Below are 17,070 nucleotides of genomic sequence, written 5' to 3'. Positions count from 1 at the left end.
CTGGATCAAATTTTCCAAATTGACTATCCAAAGGTTTACTTAGACGAAAGTCAGAATTGGCCAAGGGAATGTTAATATTGACAAAACGATGGAAGTTATATTAGGTTTTTAAGAAAATCTTTTGAATTACCCAATTCCCTGACGAAGACATGAACTCTATTGAAAGCGCTTTAAAGTAAATTACAGTTAGGCAAATGAGAGCTAAGTCTAGGGAACCCTGCAACGAGGCAAAGAAAATTCGCTAGAAAGAAGGTTAGAGCAGCAATACAACTAGTTTTGTATAAACAAAAGTACTATGAAAACCATAAAGCTGAATTCTTGTCTTTTCTTTTGATTCTGTCAACGATTCATTTAAAAGTACTGTCTTTAAGGAAGACAACTCTAAATGTCAGAAATGTCGAAACAGAAATCTCTTGATGTTTTCATATTACACTTCCCGGACTACACTGACTTAATTGTCGTCGAATTAAAGAATTACAAATATTGTCAGATTCTAAGTACCTATTCTACTTTTTCAGTACTAAAGTCGCGTGAGCAAGTAAGTCCTTCGTTGCACTCAAATTAGCAGGACTGGATAGCATTGTACCAGCTTTATTGCAGCATTCTCTTGGAAGCGTAATCTAGTGACAATTTTTGCGTTACGCTTACATAACAATTCTTAGCTTATATACCCTAAATATATGTTTACTTTGTCTATGATTATATACATCTCTTTTTATTTGTTTTATTTGTTATTTATTTTTTTAAATTGTAAAAACATAAAAATTAGTTTTCTCACCATATTTGAGCCAGGTTCTGCCTTTATTGACGTTGCTTGTGAAAAAGAGCATTGAAGCTGTACTGGTGTGATTGAGTGAAATGCACCTTGAGCATTTGAAAAAGTTGATGTCATTAACTGTGGTTGTGACTAAATAAAAAAAAAAAAATTTATATTTAGTGAATTGGTTTTCTTTAGAAATGTATAACTTATATATTTATTTAAAAACAAAGTAGTTTTTATTATTACCGATTTAAACGATGCTGAGCTACTAGCTTGGTCAGTGAGTGCCATTGGATTTGCTAAATTAGAAAATGATACTGGTTGATATAACATAGCAGCAGGATGAGTGCAGAAAAGTGATGGGTGAGGATACATTACACCAGCCATATAATGAAGTGGTAGAGCTTGCGTAGAAGTACTTGGCATATCAGATACATTTGAGTTGCTTTGTAAATGTGATGTGGTCGTTGGAATATAATATAGTGCGGGAAAGAAACCATGCTGAGATGTTAATCTATTTTGCGCAATAGTTTGGGATGTTCTTGATGACGTTAAACCAACAGAAAAAGGAGGCCATAAGTTAACTTTACGGTTACACAAAAACTCACTCGGGTACTGACTTGGATCGATTAAGGATGTTCCTAAAGAAGCTTGAAGATTTCCAAAAATTTTACTACTCGAAGAAGCCATATTGTGATGTTCTGTATAATCTTTCTGTATATCCATCAGGTTTGTAATTTGGTGTTTTGGTTTATTAGTTTCCCCTTCACAGGAATGAGACCCTACTCGTTTAATGCCATGTGCACTGTAGTCTAATGCCTTTTCGAAAACTTTTTTACTCATTCCGCCATAACGAACACGGGATTCACGATGTTTTTTTAGCATAAATTTTTCCATCTCATCGTTATGCTTATTTAATAATGATTCTGTAAGAGTCACAAGTTGGATACTAACTGACGAAGTTCCAGTACCTGCATTACTTGTATTTGTAACACTGCTCATGTGCACATTACTGCCTAATGTTAAATTAAGTGACGAACCACTTCCACCACTTTCCTCAAAACAGTTTATTGGACTTAGTGTACTACGTGTATCAGCTGATGTATTGAAAGATTGTTCCAGTTTTAGTGGTTCTATTTCTATAGGTGCAGTTACAGGTTTGCTGTTAAAAAAACGTTGCAGATTTTCATTGTAGTTTAATTGATTGTAACTCGGAGGAGTTTCTGTTGAACTCTTGCTATCGTAATAATCATGATGTGGTGAAATTTCTCCTAGCATAACGGAGTCCCTTTCCGAAACTGTTAGTTCATTCTCATGAGGTAGCTCTAATCTAAGATCATGGCGTGTAACTTCATCCATTAAAGTTTCCATAAATGAGGCCAAAGCTTGACAACGTCGGGAGACTTCTTGCTTAACTGTATCTGACGGTCTTGATACTGCCTCTGATAATAACTTCAGTATTTCATCCTTAATATGTAAATTACGGTTCCATGTTTCATCAGATAACTTCGGTTTGTTATTACCTGCTGCTGGTTCGAAAACATTAAATTTTTTTGGGCCTGTAATATACGAATAATTATGTAGGTAATTTGATTACTCAAAAATGACAAAGTGAACCTTGAAATACTCTATGATGTCCAATGACAAATTCTAGTTTTCTGGACCAAGGATTCACAAAACTGGACCATTCAGTTTCCAGTAAAACGTAACAGCCATTTTGTATTAAAAAACGATAAGGTTTGCTGCAAAATGATGCACCTGCAGTTTGACCCTTCTTCATAACTGTTTCATAAATTTCTTTTAAAAGAACTAGATCTTCATGATGATACAGATCTAAAACAGATCTACCAATGAGATCCTGCGGTAAATAGCCTAAAGCTGAAACAGCGGAATTATCAACATACAAAATAATTCCAGTAGACGTGTGTTTAATTGAAAATTTAGGGCTTCTATGCGACAAAATTTCATCTGCCACTGTGTAATATTCAAGAATCAGCACATATCCTAAATTATAAAAACTTTATGTACCTCTATAAGAACTTTTGATAGGTGTTGCACATATTACTAATAACATATTAGTTCCATTTGATGTAAGAATATTATCTGGGCGTGCATCTTCAGGAGCTTCTCGAAATGTTAATCCCAAACGAAAAGGTTCATAATTTATATGACGACCAATGACACCATATCCACCAGTTTTCAAATCACGATATCGACGTAACATTACACAAAATGTACTACGTGCATCTTTCGATACGTTGCAACGTGATTCTGCGATTGGAATGCCTGTTGTTATTTGACTAGCAAATGTTGATCTGTCCTTGGGATGAACAAAATCAATAAATGACCTACCTAACCACATGTCTCGTGGAAATCCTAGAACATCAGTTATGCTTGGTGTTGTATAAAGAACTATTCCATCGTGCATAGATATAACGCAACAAAAACTTTCCTAAAAATATTAAGTTAATGTAAATCTATGACATTTTTGTTATAACTTCAAAACGTAAATTTGTCAATTTATTTTCGGTATGACAATATATCATATATATATAGGATTTCGCTTTGGCAAAACTATTGGATTTTTTTGGTTTAATTCCGAGAACATATTATTAATGTATTTCTTTTTATAAAGAGGTTTCTTCGAACAGTAGTGAAATACAACAAAAATTATATTTTTTATATTATTTTAATTAATTGAATTTTTGGCTGACCATACAGCTGTTTCGAGTATTGCCAAATACCCATCATCAGTGGTCTTGAAAATTCTTGTATTTAATTATTCGTAAATAATTATTTTTGAGACTGCAAGTACCAGGAATCGAACTCGGGTCCTGCCAAATGTGAAGCTCAGAATCAGCGCACCTTAACCAACTGATCCAAAGCCGTACTTGACTTTTTTTTTTTGTTTTTTTCTTTGTTCGCATATTTTTCTGGAGTTTTGTTACTATTACTATGAAAGTTTTTTATTAATAATTTTACTTGCTTTGTTTATATTAGAACGAAATCATAAACCAGATATAGAATAATTGTATTTCGTTTTAAAAAAAATTATTTTGTCAAAATCATTGTATTTATTCTTTCAAAAAATTATATTTAACGAATTTATGTAATAGAAAATAAATGTTCACGTTTAATTAAAAATTAATAACTTTTTCAACAAAAATATTAGTTATTTTAGTTTTACGGCTAGGTTCTAGTGCAAAGCCCGGGATTTTATACACACCTCTCTCACTTTTTCCGTTTTTTCAGAACTCTCTAGTTTTCCTGGTGCTGACTCCCAAGTTTTTTCTGACTTGCTGCATTGTTGCACATTTTCTTTTAAAATTATAATATTTTATTCAAAATTAAAATTTCTGCAAATTTAAAAATTATTTTGTTTTATATTTACCAGAAAGAGAGGAAGGTGATGGAAACTGCAAAAACTTTTCTGATTTTGTTTGTTCGTCAGTTTCATTTTCGAAGTTTTCTTTATTATCGATCTGACGGCTGCATTGTGCTACGATTGGCAATAAGGTATAACATTAATAAATTAATTTGCAATGGAGTATGATTATTGATTACTAATTGCTTTCTCCGTCATTCCAATTTGATCATCATTTTGTTCATTTGGTTTTTGCCCTTCTTCGAGTACATTAGTATTGGGCTGCACAGAACACTTTAGTTTCTTCTTCTTTCTTGTCTTTTCCTTACCTCGTTTTATATGTAAGCTACTACTACTTAGAATTTATTACATATATAACTACATAAATTTCTTATTAATATACCTGCATGCTTGAGTAGACGGCTTACCACCATATCCACTACTGCCCCCAGAAGAATGACTGCCACTTAAACGAGATTTTGAACTTCCGCTAAAAAATTTAAAAGATTGAAAAAAATAACATTAGTTGAAGACAAACCTTCTATCAATTCGAATTTAAATTCTTTTATTTTAAAGAAAATAAAATAAGCGTGGAATGCACGCATTGTTTTAATATATCCATTTCGTAATTTCTAGCAATTACCTACTGCAGTATTTGGTCAAACTCTACTCAAATAAAATCACGAAGCCGTTATGTTATATATTTAGTATCAAATTTGTTTAAATTTGAACTTATGAATACCAGTTTTTCTCAGTGTTATCATCAAACTGGCAAGCGGATGTCTTGCCCTTTATTATATTTATTATGCCCTTATTATTTTATTATTCTATGCACTTATTATTTTATTATTCTCTTTGTGCCAGGGTGCACTGAGCTTAGTGTAATGTATATGCGTTAGTTATATTGGCAATGCATACAATTTGTTGAGAATGCTTTTATTCTCAAGTTTCTATCAATTTGTATTTGTATACCGGAATTCCACCAAGCACATGTAACTTGTTGGACGGTATATTTGTATATTTTTTATATTCGTGAAGATACCACCGAGCACATAAACCCGTTGGTAATTTTATGAAAAGAAGATAAGTTCTATTCAAATTTGTATCATCGAATACACTTTATTAAAAGAATTGATTTATTTATATACATTTTTCTTATAATAATTACTTACTAAAACTTATTACGTACAATAATTTACTGACCCAATTTAAAACAATAATTAATATCAAGCAAAAAATATTACTTATAATGACACATAAAATATTTAGCAAAACAATGAGTAATTAATAGCAAGCAAATTACATAAAATATTTAGCAAAACAATGAATAATAACTTACTTAAAATGTGTTCTTGCCCTAGTTATAAAATAAACACTAATCAGCAAAAATATAACCTATTAATGTATTACGATTACGTTAAATGCATTTTAGCATGGGTCAGCAAAAGACAAAATAAATTATTAATGTAATACTTAACATATCCTCCCCGCGTTGAATTTTAATTCAACTTAGAGTGGTGTCATCTTTATGTTGTTGTGATATCAAATGTTGACCTTGATCTTGGAAGCGGCTGAGGTGTCTGAACATTCGGTTGACCTTGCGTCTGATTGTTTCGTATTAGTTTAGTTTTTTTTAAGATGATGATTCCAATAATCAAAAACAAGGCTGCGTACCCCACTGACAAGCTATGCTTTTCAGTTTGCTGTACCTTTGATGATAGTTCAGGTAATGTATCCTTCGTTAGTTGTTTTTGCAGAATTGTTAGTTCTCTTAATTGTGGAAGATATTCAATTTCAGAATTATTTATCCGCTTAGATGGCTTAATTTTAGGTGTTGAAATTCCTATGCTCGTATATGCTGATTTGAGCAGACTTGTTATGACTTGGTGTCCTTGAATAAGAACCGTGTTGTCTCTGATGACACAATTTGATGCAATTTTTACCATGCCGGTACTATTTAGTATCACTGGAAATGCATTCGAACCGCATACTGCATTGAGTTGCATCGGATATTTGGTAGCGTATATCCAGTGATTTTTGTGTTTCAGCTGAATCCAAATGGTAGTTTCCTTTAATTCAACTATTTCGCATTCGTCACCTGTTCCATTATTGTACAAATTGATTTCACACTTGCACACATTTGCTCCACGACGATAAATAGATTGAACATTTGAGCAAAGGTATGAGTCCTCTTCAGTTGTAATACACGATTGCAGTGCTAATTTTGTTATGGGGAAGTATTCATCCTTGTGAGAATTGATAGCCAGATATTCTGTTGATGGCTTTATTGACGTTAATACCTTGGTCGCGCTAGAGATCACAGGCACTACATGAAATATTTCAAAGGTTTTTCGTTCAACGAGTGGTATCATAATATTGAATATTACATGGTCACTTGATACCTGCCCAGTTACTTGCATCAGCTTATAAAGAGTTAATATATCATCTTGTTCTACTGGAAATTGTAAATGAGACGGTAAATGTGCTCGGATTTTTTCTCCTTCCGTTATTAACTGTTGCGGCGTAATTAGAAGCGGGTTAATTTTTTCGTGATGACTATCAATGAGAACATCCATGATTGTGGATTGCGTACGTTGCAAATTTATCGTGGCGATTGTCATTTGGATGGTCAGCATGTTAATAATATTGCCATATAATTGGTCATGTTCGTCCTTAACTAACCTTTTGGAGATCGCGTTTAATTGAGTCTCAATGTCCTGGAAATTATTTTTGAGACTTATCTGGTTTTTTTTTATAACGTTAATTGTGGAGTCAATTATTGATATTTGATTTTTGAGCAGATGTTTGAGTTTGTCATCATGATCTTCTAGGGTTTTGATCGTCTTCGACATGTCACTTGCATAATTGGAATCGAGTACTCCAAACAGGGAACTTGCTATATTCCCAACTAAATCGATTGCCCCTCTCTTATTTCGGGCGCTTGACATAAATTCAAATGCTGTTCTCAATTCACTTTCTGCTTGCTGGAAATGATGAACCACAAACTTGCATGTTGAATTTAAGTTGCTTTGATCACATAGCTTCAAAAGATTCAACGTTGAATCCTTTAGTATGTCCAGCTCTGTATTAAATGGAGCTAAATCGTAATAGATTATCATTTTCCAGTGGGATGTTATCAATTTTGTTGTTCCTACTTGTTCAAAATGTATGCCAGGAGCGGAGCGAAGTTCAGTTACGTTTACTGGTGAACAAAGAACAATCGGGAGTAAAAGTAGAGATATCAGTACTGTAGTTAATTTTATATTGGAGGACACACGTCTTTGTTTTCGTGGGACTATCTCATTGTCCATTCGTTCTTCTTTGTTGTGGCGATTCTCCTGTGTTTTAATAGGTTTGTTTTCAGGAAATAAGGGTGCTAGTTTGTGAATTGGTCGCTTTAACATGCCTGTTGCGGTTTTGACATCTACGACTCGTATAAATCCATCATTACCCTTATATGTCTTCATTATTCGCCCTAAAGGCCATTGCAAAGGATGTACATTATCTTCTTTAAGGATCACCAGTGTATTTTCTTCAATGTTTTTGCATTCTTCACGCCACTTGTTTCGAACCTGTAGTTCCATTAGGTACTCTGCCCGCCATCTTTTCCAAAACTCTTGTTTTAAGTGTGCAACCAGATTCCATCTACTCAAAAGAGATGATTTTACCTTTTCACATGTTGCGTCTACGGGTGCTGTTAGTGCATCACCAACTAAGAAATGACCTGGTGTGAGAGCCTGCAAATCATTTGGATTAGACGACATTGGTGTTAAAGGTCGTGAGTTTAAAATAGCTTCTATTTCTATAATGACGGTTTCGAGTTCCTAGTACGTTAACGTTTCAGTTGAAACGCTTCGGACCAATAGGTACTTTGCTGATTTAACCGCTGCTTCCCATAGTCCACCAAAATGAGGTGCACGAGGAGGGATGAAGTGAAATGCTATTCCTTTGTTGCTGCAAGTTTTTGTTATTTGTTCCTGAGCTACATTGTTGTTGTTAATTCCTGCAACTTGTTAGAGGCACCGACAAAATTCGTTGCATTGTCACAGTATATATTTTTTCAGCATCCGCGTCGTGCGATAAAACGTTTTAATGATCCGATAAATGCTTCTGTTGTCAAGTCGCTTACCAGTTCCAAGTGTACTGCCTTTGTCGCAAAACAACAATAAACTGCTAGGTATGCCTTATGCGGACGTTTTCCTCTTACCTTATAATGCACCCAAAAAGGCCCACAGAAGTCAACTCCGGTATTAAAAAATGGCCTGTTTGGCTGTACTCGATGCCTTGGTAAACTTCCCATGACTTGTTCAAAAGTAATTGGTTTACATCTAGTACAACGAACGCAATGGTGAATAGTTGATCTTGCCATAATTTTACCCTTGATCGGCCAAAATTTTTGTCTCGCTGCTGCCAGCAGTGCATGACCGCCGCAGTGCATATTTCGTTCATGTATGTCTTCCATTATCAGTTTTACAATAGGGTTATTGTATGGAAGGACTATCTGATGCTTTTCATCATATGTAAGTGATGATGCTTCTAACCTTCCCCCCACGCAAATTATCTTGTGTTCATCTAAAAATGGCATCAGTCCAGCAAGTGTACTTGCAGGTTTTACTGTTTGGTTGCGTTCTAACTGATTTAATTCTTCTTTTAGTTCTGACTGTTGTATGTACTTCACTATATGCCTGAGTGACAGCTCCAGTTCCATAGGGCTTAGAGCCATAGTGATATTGCTTAAATTGGTTCGCCTTGCCCGATTTACAAATCGCAGCATATATCCCACCGTATGTAGTAGAGTTCTAAATGAATTCCTGTGATTGATTCTATCGATCCAATGGATATCGTAATCAGTTGAGATTAAGGCCACTTCCCTTGTCGTTTGTTTCCATTCAGGATTCACCGGATCAATACAGAGAGTTTTATTGAATTCGCCAGGCCAGTTGCTTTCGGAACCATGAAGAAAGAGTGGACCGTATAACCACAAGTTATTTTCGAGTAATTGAGCTGGCTTGATACCCCGTGATAATGAGTCAGCTGGTTTATCCTTAGATCTTACGTGACGCCATTGATTAGGCAAGCTAATTTCTTGAATTGCATTGATTCTATTTGCTATGAACTGTTGATGCCTTGCTGATGAAGAGTTGATCCAGAAGAGAACGATTTCTGAATCAGTCCAATAATATGTTGCTACATCATGATTTATATTGTTCTTAACCTTTTTCATCAATGTCGCTCCTAATAGAGCTGAACACAGTTCTAACCTTGGAGTCGTTTGTTTTTTGAGTGGAGCAACACGAGACTTGGAACACAACAATCGATTTATTAGTCGACCATCCATTAGTTTCGCTCGAACGTAAACTGCGGCTCCGTATGCCTTTTGTGAAGCATCACAAAATACGTGCAATTGTATTGATTCAAGTGCTGGCATCTGTTTTCCGAATATATGACGATCTATTTTAAATTGATCTAGTACTTGTAGATAGTCATAAAAGGTAGTCCACCTAGTGTATATTTCGGCTGGTACTGCTTCGTCCCATGTTAATTGTAGTTGCCATAGGTCCTGAATTAGTATTTTTGCTGTTACGAGTACTGGACCTAGTAGTCCCAATGGGTCGAAAATTTTGGTTAGGTTCGAAGTAATGGTTCTTTTAGTAATGATTTTTAATGGATCTAGTTTTAATTTTATGCGAAATTGATCTTCTTTTGGTTGCCAAGTCAATCCTAATGTTTTGATTGATGTTGCGTCGTCACTTTGAAAGTCCAAATCAACTTCTTGATCTTCTTTTGCAATATTTTGAAGAAGTGACGGATGGTTGGCACACCATTTACGTAGCTTGAATCCTGCTGATTCCAACAAACCTTTTAACTGAGTTTGTATATCTTTGGCAGTTTGGAGACTATTTGATCCACTTAGGCAATCATCTACGTAGAAGTCATTACTTAGTGCTGCTGCACCTAGTGGATATTTTTGCAACTTAGATTTCGCCAACTGTTGTAAGCATTTAGTAGCCAGATATGGGGCTGATCGTGTTCCATAGGTGACTGTTTTTAATCGATAAAATTGTAAGGGTTCGTTATTATTGCTTCTCCAGACTATTAATTGATATGTTTTATCTTCGGGCTGAATAATGATTTGTCTGTACATTTTTTGAATGTCAGAACAAAAGACAAATCTTGGGCACCTGAATCGAAGTAAAATCGCAAACAATTCCTCTTGAATTGTAGGGCCAGTAAACATTGTATCATTTAACGATAGTCCACTACTCGTCTTGCACGATGCATCAAATACCACTCTTAATTTCGTGGTGCTGCTATCGGGCCGTAAAACGCCATGATGTGGGATGACATAATGAGGATTAACTTGGTTGATGTCAACCCTTTCCATGTGTCCGAGATCAGCATATTCATTCATGAACTGTACATACTGTGTTTTGAGTATTACATCCTTATCGAGTCTTCTTTCCAACGCTAAAAACCTGTTAATGGCAATGTGTTTTGACTCACCAAGCAACGATGGATCTTGCTTGAAGGGTAATCTGACACTGAATCGACCGTCTTGATTCCTTTTCATATAAGTTGCAAAATGAGACTCGCACAAAAAACTAACAAGGAACTAGGTACCAGTTCCGAAGACGAGCTCCTGGCATCAAGCCAAGAAAACGAGCGAGTCGAAACCGCCATACTACCCAAAGTAGGCAGTAGCAGCCGCACTGCGCCTACTTCTCACATAACAGTAAAATCGGCAGACAAGCGCGCCAGCCATAGTGCGCCTGCCGAGAAATCAAAAAAGTCTGAGGCAAAGATCAGACGTCAAAGGTACCAGAAGGCCATGTTCATTCTTGGCAAGATTGCTAAAAATGAAGCTGAAGGTAAAGAACAGACGTTTGACCGTACAGACAAAGTACGATATCAGAAGGTGGTCGATGAGTATAACGAATACCAGGCCACCCTATCAAAACCCGCAAAGGCAATGAAGAGGGATCGGTCTCAGGACGAGACGGCCCATACTTCAAAAAGCAAGGTAGCGAGAACGAGTTATACTAGTAAACCGTCAACGAGTGCGAAAAGGGCATATAACGAAGTAGCAAGGGATGAGCTACAGGTGGCGCTCATTGATGATATTACCGGGAATGGAAAAAAGGTGCTGGAGAAATGGGACGAGATTGAGCCCAAGCTGGCTGAAATGGTGATGGAACACCTTCTAACAAATCTAGACGCCCCCACACCAGGCTTTGATTCATCAGAAGTGGTTCGTGGTTGCAGGGTCTTCAAATGTGATGACCAGCTATCTAAAGTATTTCTTGGCAACTGCATTGCTAAGGTAAGTGATGCATGGGAAGGTTTAAGGCTAAAGCTTATCCCAGCCAACGATATCCCAAGAAGACCAAGGGCCCGCATTTGGCTGCCAATTATGAAGATGGAGCATGAGAAAGTTCTCCAGCTGCTACAACGGCAGAACCAAAATGTGCCAATGAATGACTGGGTAGTCATCAAGGACGAGGGCACACAAAAAAACAATATGACGCTTCTTCTGGCGATAAACGAGGAATCCGTGAAGCCATTGGAAGAAATGGACTGTAAGCTGAGGTTTGGCGTACGGTACACCAAAATAAAAATATTCCGCCCAACAGGCAATGATGATGATGGCAAGGAGTTAGAGGATGCTAACAAAATGCTTGACGGTATGAAGCTTCAGGAAGAAGCTTCAGAAACCTCGTAAGCCTGCACGAATGCTGAAAGTAGCACAAATTAACCTTCAGCATTCGAAAATCGCATCGGACAATCTCGCCATCTTTCTCATAGAGGAGGATGTCGATGTCAGCATTGTGCAAGAGCCATGGGTCAGAGGTAAGGACATCATGGGGCTAATGCTGAAAAATTATAACAATTTATATATTAGGAACAATGGTAAGCCAAGATCATGTATCCTAGTAAAAAAATGTATTAATGCCTTTTTATGTCCACAGTATAGCGATAAAGATCTAACAGTCGTAAGGATCGAAATGCCAGGTGGACAAAATTTTATTGTGGCTTCTGCTTACATGGCACATGATAGAGATGCTCCTCCGGAAGAGGTAGTCGCGCTAGTAAACAGAAGTACATCAAAAGATATTCCCACGTTAATTGGATGTGACGCCAATGCGCGGCATACGCTTTGGGGCAGTTCGGAAACCAATGACAGGGGTGAGTACCTTTTTGATTTTATTAGCAATTCGAACCTTTTAATTTGCATTAGAAGTAAAACACCTACTTTCACTTTCCCCAGTTCACAAGGGTTTGAAGGATGGGAAGAAGTGCTAGATATAACACTCCTATCCGAAAATCCAGATATTGTAGTTAGTAATTGGAAGGTATCTGACAAGAAATCCTTTTCGGATCATAGTTGGATTCTCTTCAACTTAAACATTAAACCAAATCATACCATCCCCTTTAGAAACCCGAAGAAGATAAAATGGGATATTTTTACAAGGGTAACTAAGGTGGAACTTAATAAAGTAAGACAAATTAAGATAGATTCTACTAGTAAGTTAGACAAGAGGATATATAATCTTGAGGCAGCTTTTAATATAGCTTACAAGAAATCTTGTCCAACAAGAAGAAGCAAAAAATCTTTTCCACCTTGGTGGAATTCAGAATTAAGTGATCTCAGGCAGAGAACACGAAAACAGTTTAACGAAAGCTATAAGGACAATAGTTGGCATGAATATAGGGAATGTCTTAAAACTTACAAGAAAGCTATCAGGAAGGCCAAAAGTAATGGCTGAAAGGAATTTTGTAAGTCAATTGAATCAACCTCATCCTCTGCTAGGCTCAGCAAGGTTTTATCCAAGGAAAGTGCAAATCCTTCTTATCTCAAGAAAGAGGACGGCACATGGACTGAAACCTCTGCTGAGACACTAAGATTACTATTAGACACTCATTTCCCAAACTGTAACGATGATGCTAGAGAAAACGGTTCAATCACCTTGGCAAGCACATCATCACAGATGACTGAAGAAATAGTCACAGCGGAAAAAATTAGGTATTCAATTAACAGTTTCTGTCCCTATAAATCGCCAGGTCTGGACGGTATTTTCCCTATTATGTTGCAAAAACTACAAGACTTAGTGGTTCCATGGTTAGGGGAAATTTACAAAGCATGTCTTAAATATAGTTATGTACCACTTAGTTGGAGACAGGTTAAAGTAGTCTTTATACCCAAGGCAGGCAAAATCGGACATGAGTCCGCCAAAGATTACAGGCCGATTAGCCTAACTTCATTCTTACTAAAAACAATGGAGAGGGTAATAGAGCTCCACCTAAGACAAAAGGTAGAACGCTTTCCAATCTCTAAATCCCAGCATGCTTACCTCAAGGGTAGATCTACGGAAACAGCTCTGCATGAGGTTATTCGTACTGTGGAAAAATCGATTCATTTTAAGCAATACTCTTTGGCAACCTTCTTAGATATTGAAGGAGCTTTTAACAATGTAAGCAATAAAGCTATTCATGACTCTCTTTCCAGAATAGGTTTAGAGGAAGAGCTTAAAAATTGGATAGTTACTATGCTTAAAACTAGGATTATTCAATCAAAGCTAGGCAGCATAACACAAACGAAGCACGTCAGCAGGGGTACGCCACAAGGAGGGGTTATTTCACCATTACTGTGGCTGCTGGTCGTGGATAATATTCTTAATATTCTAGATAAGATAGGTGTGAAAGCAGTAGCGTACGCGGATGACGTGGTTATTCTAGTGTCAGGTATGTTCCCTAACATAATTAGCGACATTATGGAAAGGGCCTTGGTTAAGATAAGTACCTGGGCCACAGGTTGTGGACTAGGTATTAACCCAGGAAAAACTGAAATGATGCTGTTTACTACTAAAACCAAAATACCAGCTTTCAGGTTGCCTTCACTAAACGGGCAACAGTTAAAACTATCGGAAAAAGCCAAACATCTAGGAATTCTGTTGGATAGTAAGTTAAACTGGAAACACAATGTCGATCTTCGTATCAAGAAGGCATGTGTAGCTTTCTATTCTTGCAAGAGGATGTTTGGCAAAAAATGGGGGATTCGTCCCGAAATTACCCACTGGATGTACACGGCAATTGTACGACCAATTCTCACATATGGTGCTGTCGTATGGTGGCCGGCTCTAAACAAGAGCTATAATATCGGCAAACTTAACAGAATTCAGAGGACGGCATGTGTAGGCATCACAGGAGCTTTTAGGACGACTCCTTCGGACGCCCTAAACGTGATGCTGCATTTGCTACCTATTGATCTTCACATTAAAAACATGGTTTGTAATAGCGCTGTAAGACTGAAAGTAACAGGCGTATGGTTAGAACGAACATATGGACATAGTCGGATTCTAGGTACAGTTCCAAATTGTCTGTATAGGATGACATCGGATTATCTGAATCCGTGTATAGACTTCGAAAGGAACTTCCAGACAATATTCCCTTCAAGAAATGAGTGGAAAAGGAAAAATTTCGAAGCAAATTACGATATCTCAATATATACAGATGGCTCGAAAATGAGCTGTGGGGCAGGAGCAGGAATCTTCGCACCATCTAAAAATATAAATATCTCTCTTAGGATACCTAATGAAGCTACGATTTTTCAGGCTGAAATTCTAGCAATAAAAGAAGCCTGTCGGCAAATTGCAAGCCACATCGAGAACAGATGTAGTGTTGCTATTTTTATTGACAGCCAGGCAGCAATTAAAGCTCTTGAATCCTTTATAACGAAATCAAAAATAGTAAAAGAATGTAGAGAAGCAATCGACGAGCTAAACCGGTTGGCCGATATCACACTCATCTGGGTTCCTGGGCATAGGAACATCGTAGGGAATGAGAAAGCTGATAGTTTAGCCCGCTCTGGTGCCTCCCTAAATGCGTCACTGGCGGTATCAGTCTATATTACCCTGGAGACCATCAAAAGAAGTACCTTTCTTTACTTTCTGCAACTCGCCAATAACAGATGGAAAGCACTAAGGTCATGTGCAACTTCCAGGTTAACGTGGCCCACTTATAATAAAAATAAATCTCTGGAACTCATCAAAAAAGATCGCGTAAACACTGCAAGGCTTATCGCGGTTCTTACTGGTCATTGGTGGTTAGGAACTCACGCAGAGAAACTGCGTACTCCCCATAACTCTCACTGCAGAAGTTGTGGAAACCCGCGGGAGAAAGAAACAATAATACATTTTCTCTGTGAATGCCCAGCTCTAGCATCCAGAAGATATAGGTTCTTAGGAAAATACTTTTGTGATAGTTTATCAGACTGCTCAATGGTAAGGATGAAAGACCTGTTAAATTACCTAAATTCGGTGGGATGGATTTAGTTTCTACTCTTCTATACTAGGGTTCTTGCGAGGAATGTGGTAACAAAACGGCGAAAAATCGCTAATTGAGGTACATTTGAAGTTATCTTATGACCTGCCACTGCAACCAACCAACCGAGACTCGCACAACTCTTCGGAAGGAGATAGATTTTTGTTTGCCTTTTCTGGTTCATCTAGTTGCCAGAACCGCTCGATAACCTTCATCGTATCTTGCTCATCTTCAGAGCATATTCCACAAACTTGTGGTGAAATAATTGAATTTTGGTTAGATATTTTTCCCACCACAAGCCACCCAAGCAATGTATTCTGTAGGATGGGGAGACCTCTGCCAAGGTTTATTTGGCCGATGGACAATAGTTGATGAGAAAACTCGGCTCCAAGTAGGAGATCGATTTTGTTTGGGGTATTGAACGACGGATCTGCCAGATTGATGTTCTGTGGTATTTTCCAGCTTGAGCTTTCAATATGAATGCTCGGCTGGTCACACACAATCTTAGGTAATACATAAGCCTCTATTCGGCTGCTAAATCCGTTAATTCTGGACGAGAAAGCTAAATTGATTCGTTGTTGCGCATCTTGTTTTTTTTGCCCCACACCTTCTATACATGCTGAGGTCTTTTTCGGGTTTTCACCTAACTTCTTAATTATTTGATCGGTTATCAGGTTGACTTGGGAGCCGGAATCCAATAATGCTCTGCACTCAATTTCTCTTCCATTGTTGCCTTTAACGACAACACGTGCAGTTCCTAATACCACATAATTTTTTTGGATGTTGAGATTGTTGGAGAACAGAGAAGCAGGATTTTTTGATATGGATGCCTTCTTAATCATAGATGCTTCAAATGTGCCTTCTAAATGCAGCAAGGTGTTGTGTTTCTTCTTGCATTTTAAGCAACTGCCTGATGTGCAGTCTTTTGTGAAGTGACCATTTTTTAGACAATTGAAACATCGTTGCAATGATTTTATGAGATGTAGCCTCTTAGCTGGGGTGTCATCCAGGAACTGCTTGCATAGATGAATTGGATGATTATCTCTCTTGCATATTGGACATTTAACTGGTGCAGTGTTAGTTGTAGCCACTGTCTTAACCCATTTTTTGATTGATGCGCTATTATTTATTGTTTCTAGCGATTGGAACCTTTGTTCAATAAATTGAAATAGTTCCTTCATAGTGATCAGCTCTCGATTGTTTGATAATGACTGCTCAAATGCTGTTTGTGTGATCTTGTCTAATTTCTTCAACGTCATATGAACAATTATGATGTCCCAATGTTCGACTGGAATGTGCTGCGCCTTAAGTCCCAATAAACACTCTTGTGAAATATCATGCAATGTTTTAAGGCCAGAAGCGGTTTCAGTTGTCATTGCTGGTAATGCGAATAATTTGTTTAACAATGCGGTAACTAATAATCTACCATTATTGTATCTAGCCTTCAGAATCTCCCATGCGGTAATGTAGTTCTCAGCTGATGCTGGGAAATGCTTTATCAGGTTTTTGGGCTCACCAATCAAGTTAGTTGTTAAGTAGAACATCTTTTGGATAGGTTTGAATGGTTGTTCGTCTATAAGTTGTGTAAACAGGTCTCGAAACTCTACCCACTTCAGCTGGTTTCCGT

The 17,070-nt window shown here is 37.2% G+C and overlaps 3 protein-coding genes across 8 annotated transcripts in view; 1 reads left to right on the top strand and 2 right to left on the bottom strand.

The window, feature by feature from the left end:
- Positions 1-4,610, bottom strand: part of LOC119668489 (period circadian protein-like) — a 79,806-nt gene extending 75,196 nt beyond the window's left edge. The window contains exons 1-8 of one of the 6 annotated variants that reach the window (XM_038078012.1): positions 4,528-4,610; positions 4,325-4,476; positions 4,152-4,259; positions 3,987-4,078; positions 2,789-3,212; positions 2,378-2,734; positions 1,007-2,319; positions 779-907 (exon numbers count right to left, since the gene is read on the bottom strand). In XM_038078012.1, the coding sequence (XP_037933940.1) occupies positions 779-907; positions 1,007-2,319; positions 2,378-2,734; positions 2,789-3,212; positions 3,987-4,078; positions 4,152-4,259; positions 4,325-4,343 (2,442 nt within the window). In that variant the 5' untranslated portion in view covers positions 4,344-4,476; positions 4,528-4,610. Of the gene's footprint in view, positions 1-778; positions 908-1,006; positions 2,320-2,377; positions 2,735-2,788; positions 3,213-3,986; positions 4,079-4,151; positions 4,260-4,324; positions 4,477-4,527 lie in introns of those variants that run through there. The other 5 variants (XM_038078013.1, XM_038078014.1, XM_038078009.1 and 2 more) reach the window with 5 other exon arrangements.
- Positions 4,611-10,707: 6,097 nt separating this feature from the next.
- Positions 10,708-11,844, top strand: LOC119666016. The gene has a single exon (XM_038075277.1). It carries the CDS (start codon positions 10,708-10,710, stop codon positions 11,842-11,844), a length of 1,137 nt encoding a protein of 378 aa, XP_037931205.1.
- A 36-nt stretch (positions 11,845-11,880) lies between these two features.
- On the bottom strand, positions 11,881-16,987 carry LOC119666015. Its single transcript, XM_038075276.1, has 2 exons — positions 15,570-16,987; positions 11,881-11,995 (listed from the first exon to the last, which is right to left on the bottom strand). Exons 1-2 carry the CDS (start codon positions 16,985-16,987, stop codon positions 11,881-11,883), a joined length of 1,533 nt encoding a protein of 510 aa, XP_037931204.1.
- Between the last annotated feature and the right edge of the window lie 83 nt (positions 16,988-17,070).

This window comes from Teleopsis dalmanni, chromosome 1 (assembly GCF_002237135.1).
Source record: "Teleopsis dalmanni isolate 2A chromosome 1, ASM223713v2, whole genome shotgun sequence".
In the NCBI taxonomy this organism is placed as follows: domain Eukaryota; kingdom Metazoa; phylum Arthropoda; class Insecta; order Diptera; family Diopsidae; genus Teleopsis; species Teleopsis dalmanni.
This window is presented reverse-complemented; position numbering and strand designations above follow the sequence as displayed.

Coding starts and splice junctions, on each gene's coding strand:
- LOC119666016 (XM_038075277.1), top strand. CDS start 10,708: ATGAGACTCGCACAAAAAACTAACAAGGAACTAGGTACCAGTTCCGAA.
- LOC119666015 (XM_038075276.1), bottom strand. CDS start 16,987: ATGTTCTACTTAACAACTAACTTGATTGGTGAGCCCAAAAACCTGATA. Junction 11,996..15,569: donor GAAGAGTTGTGCGAGTCTCG/GTTGGTTGGTTG, acceptor ATAATTTTTCAG/CATTAGCCCCATGATGTCCT.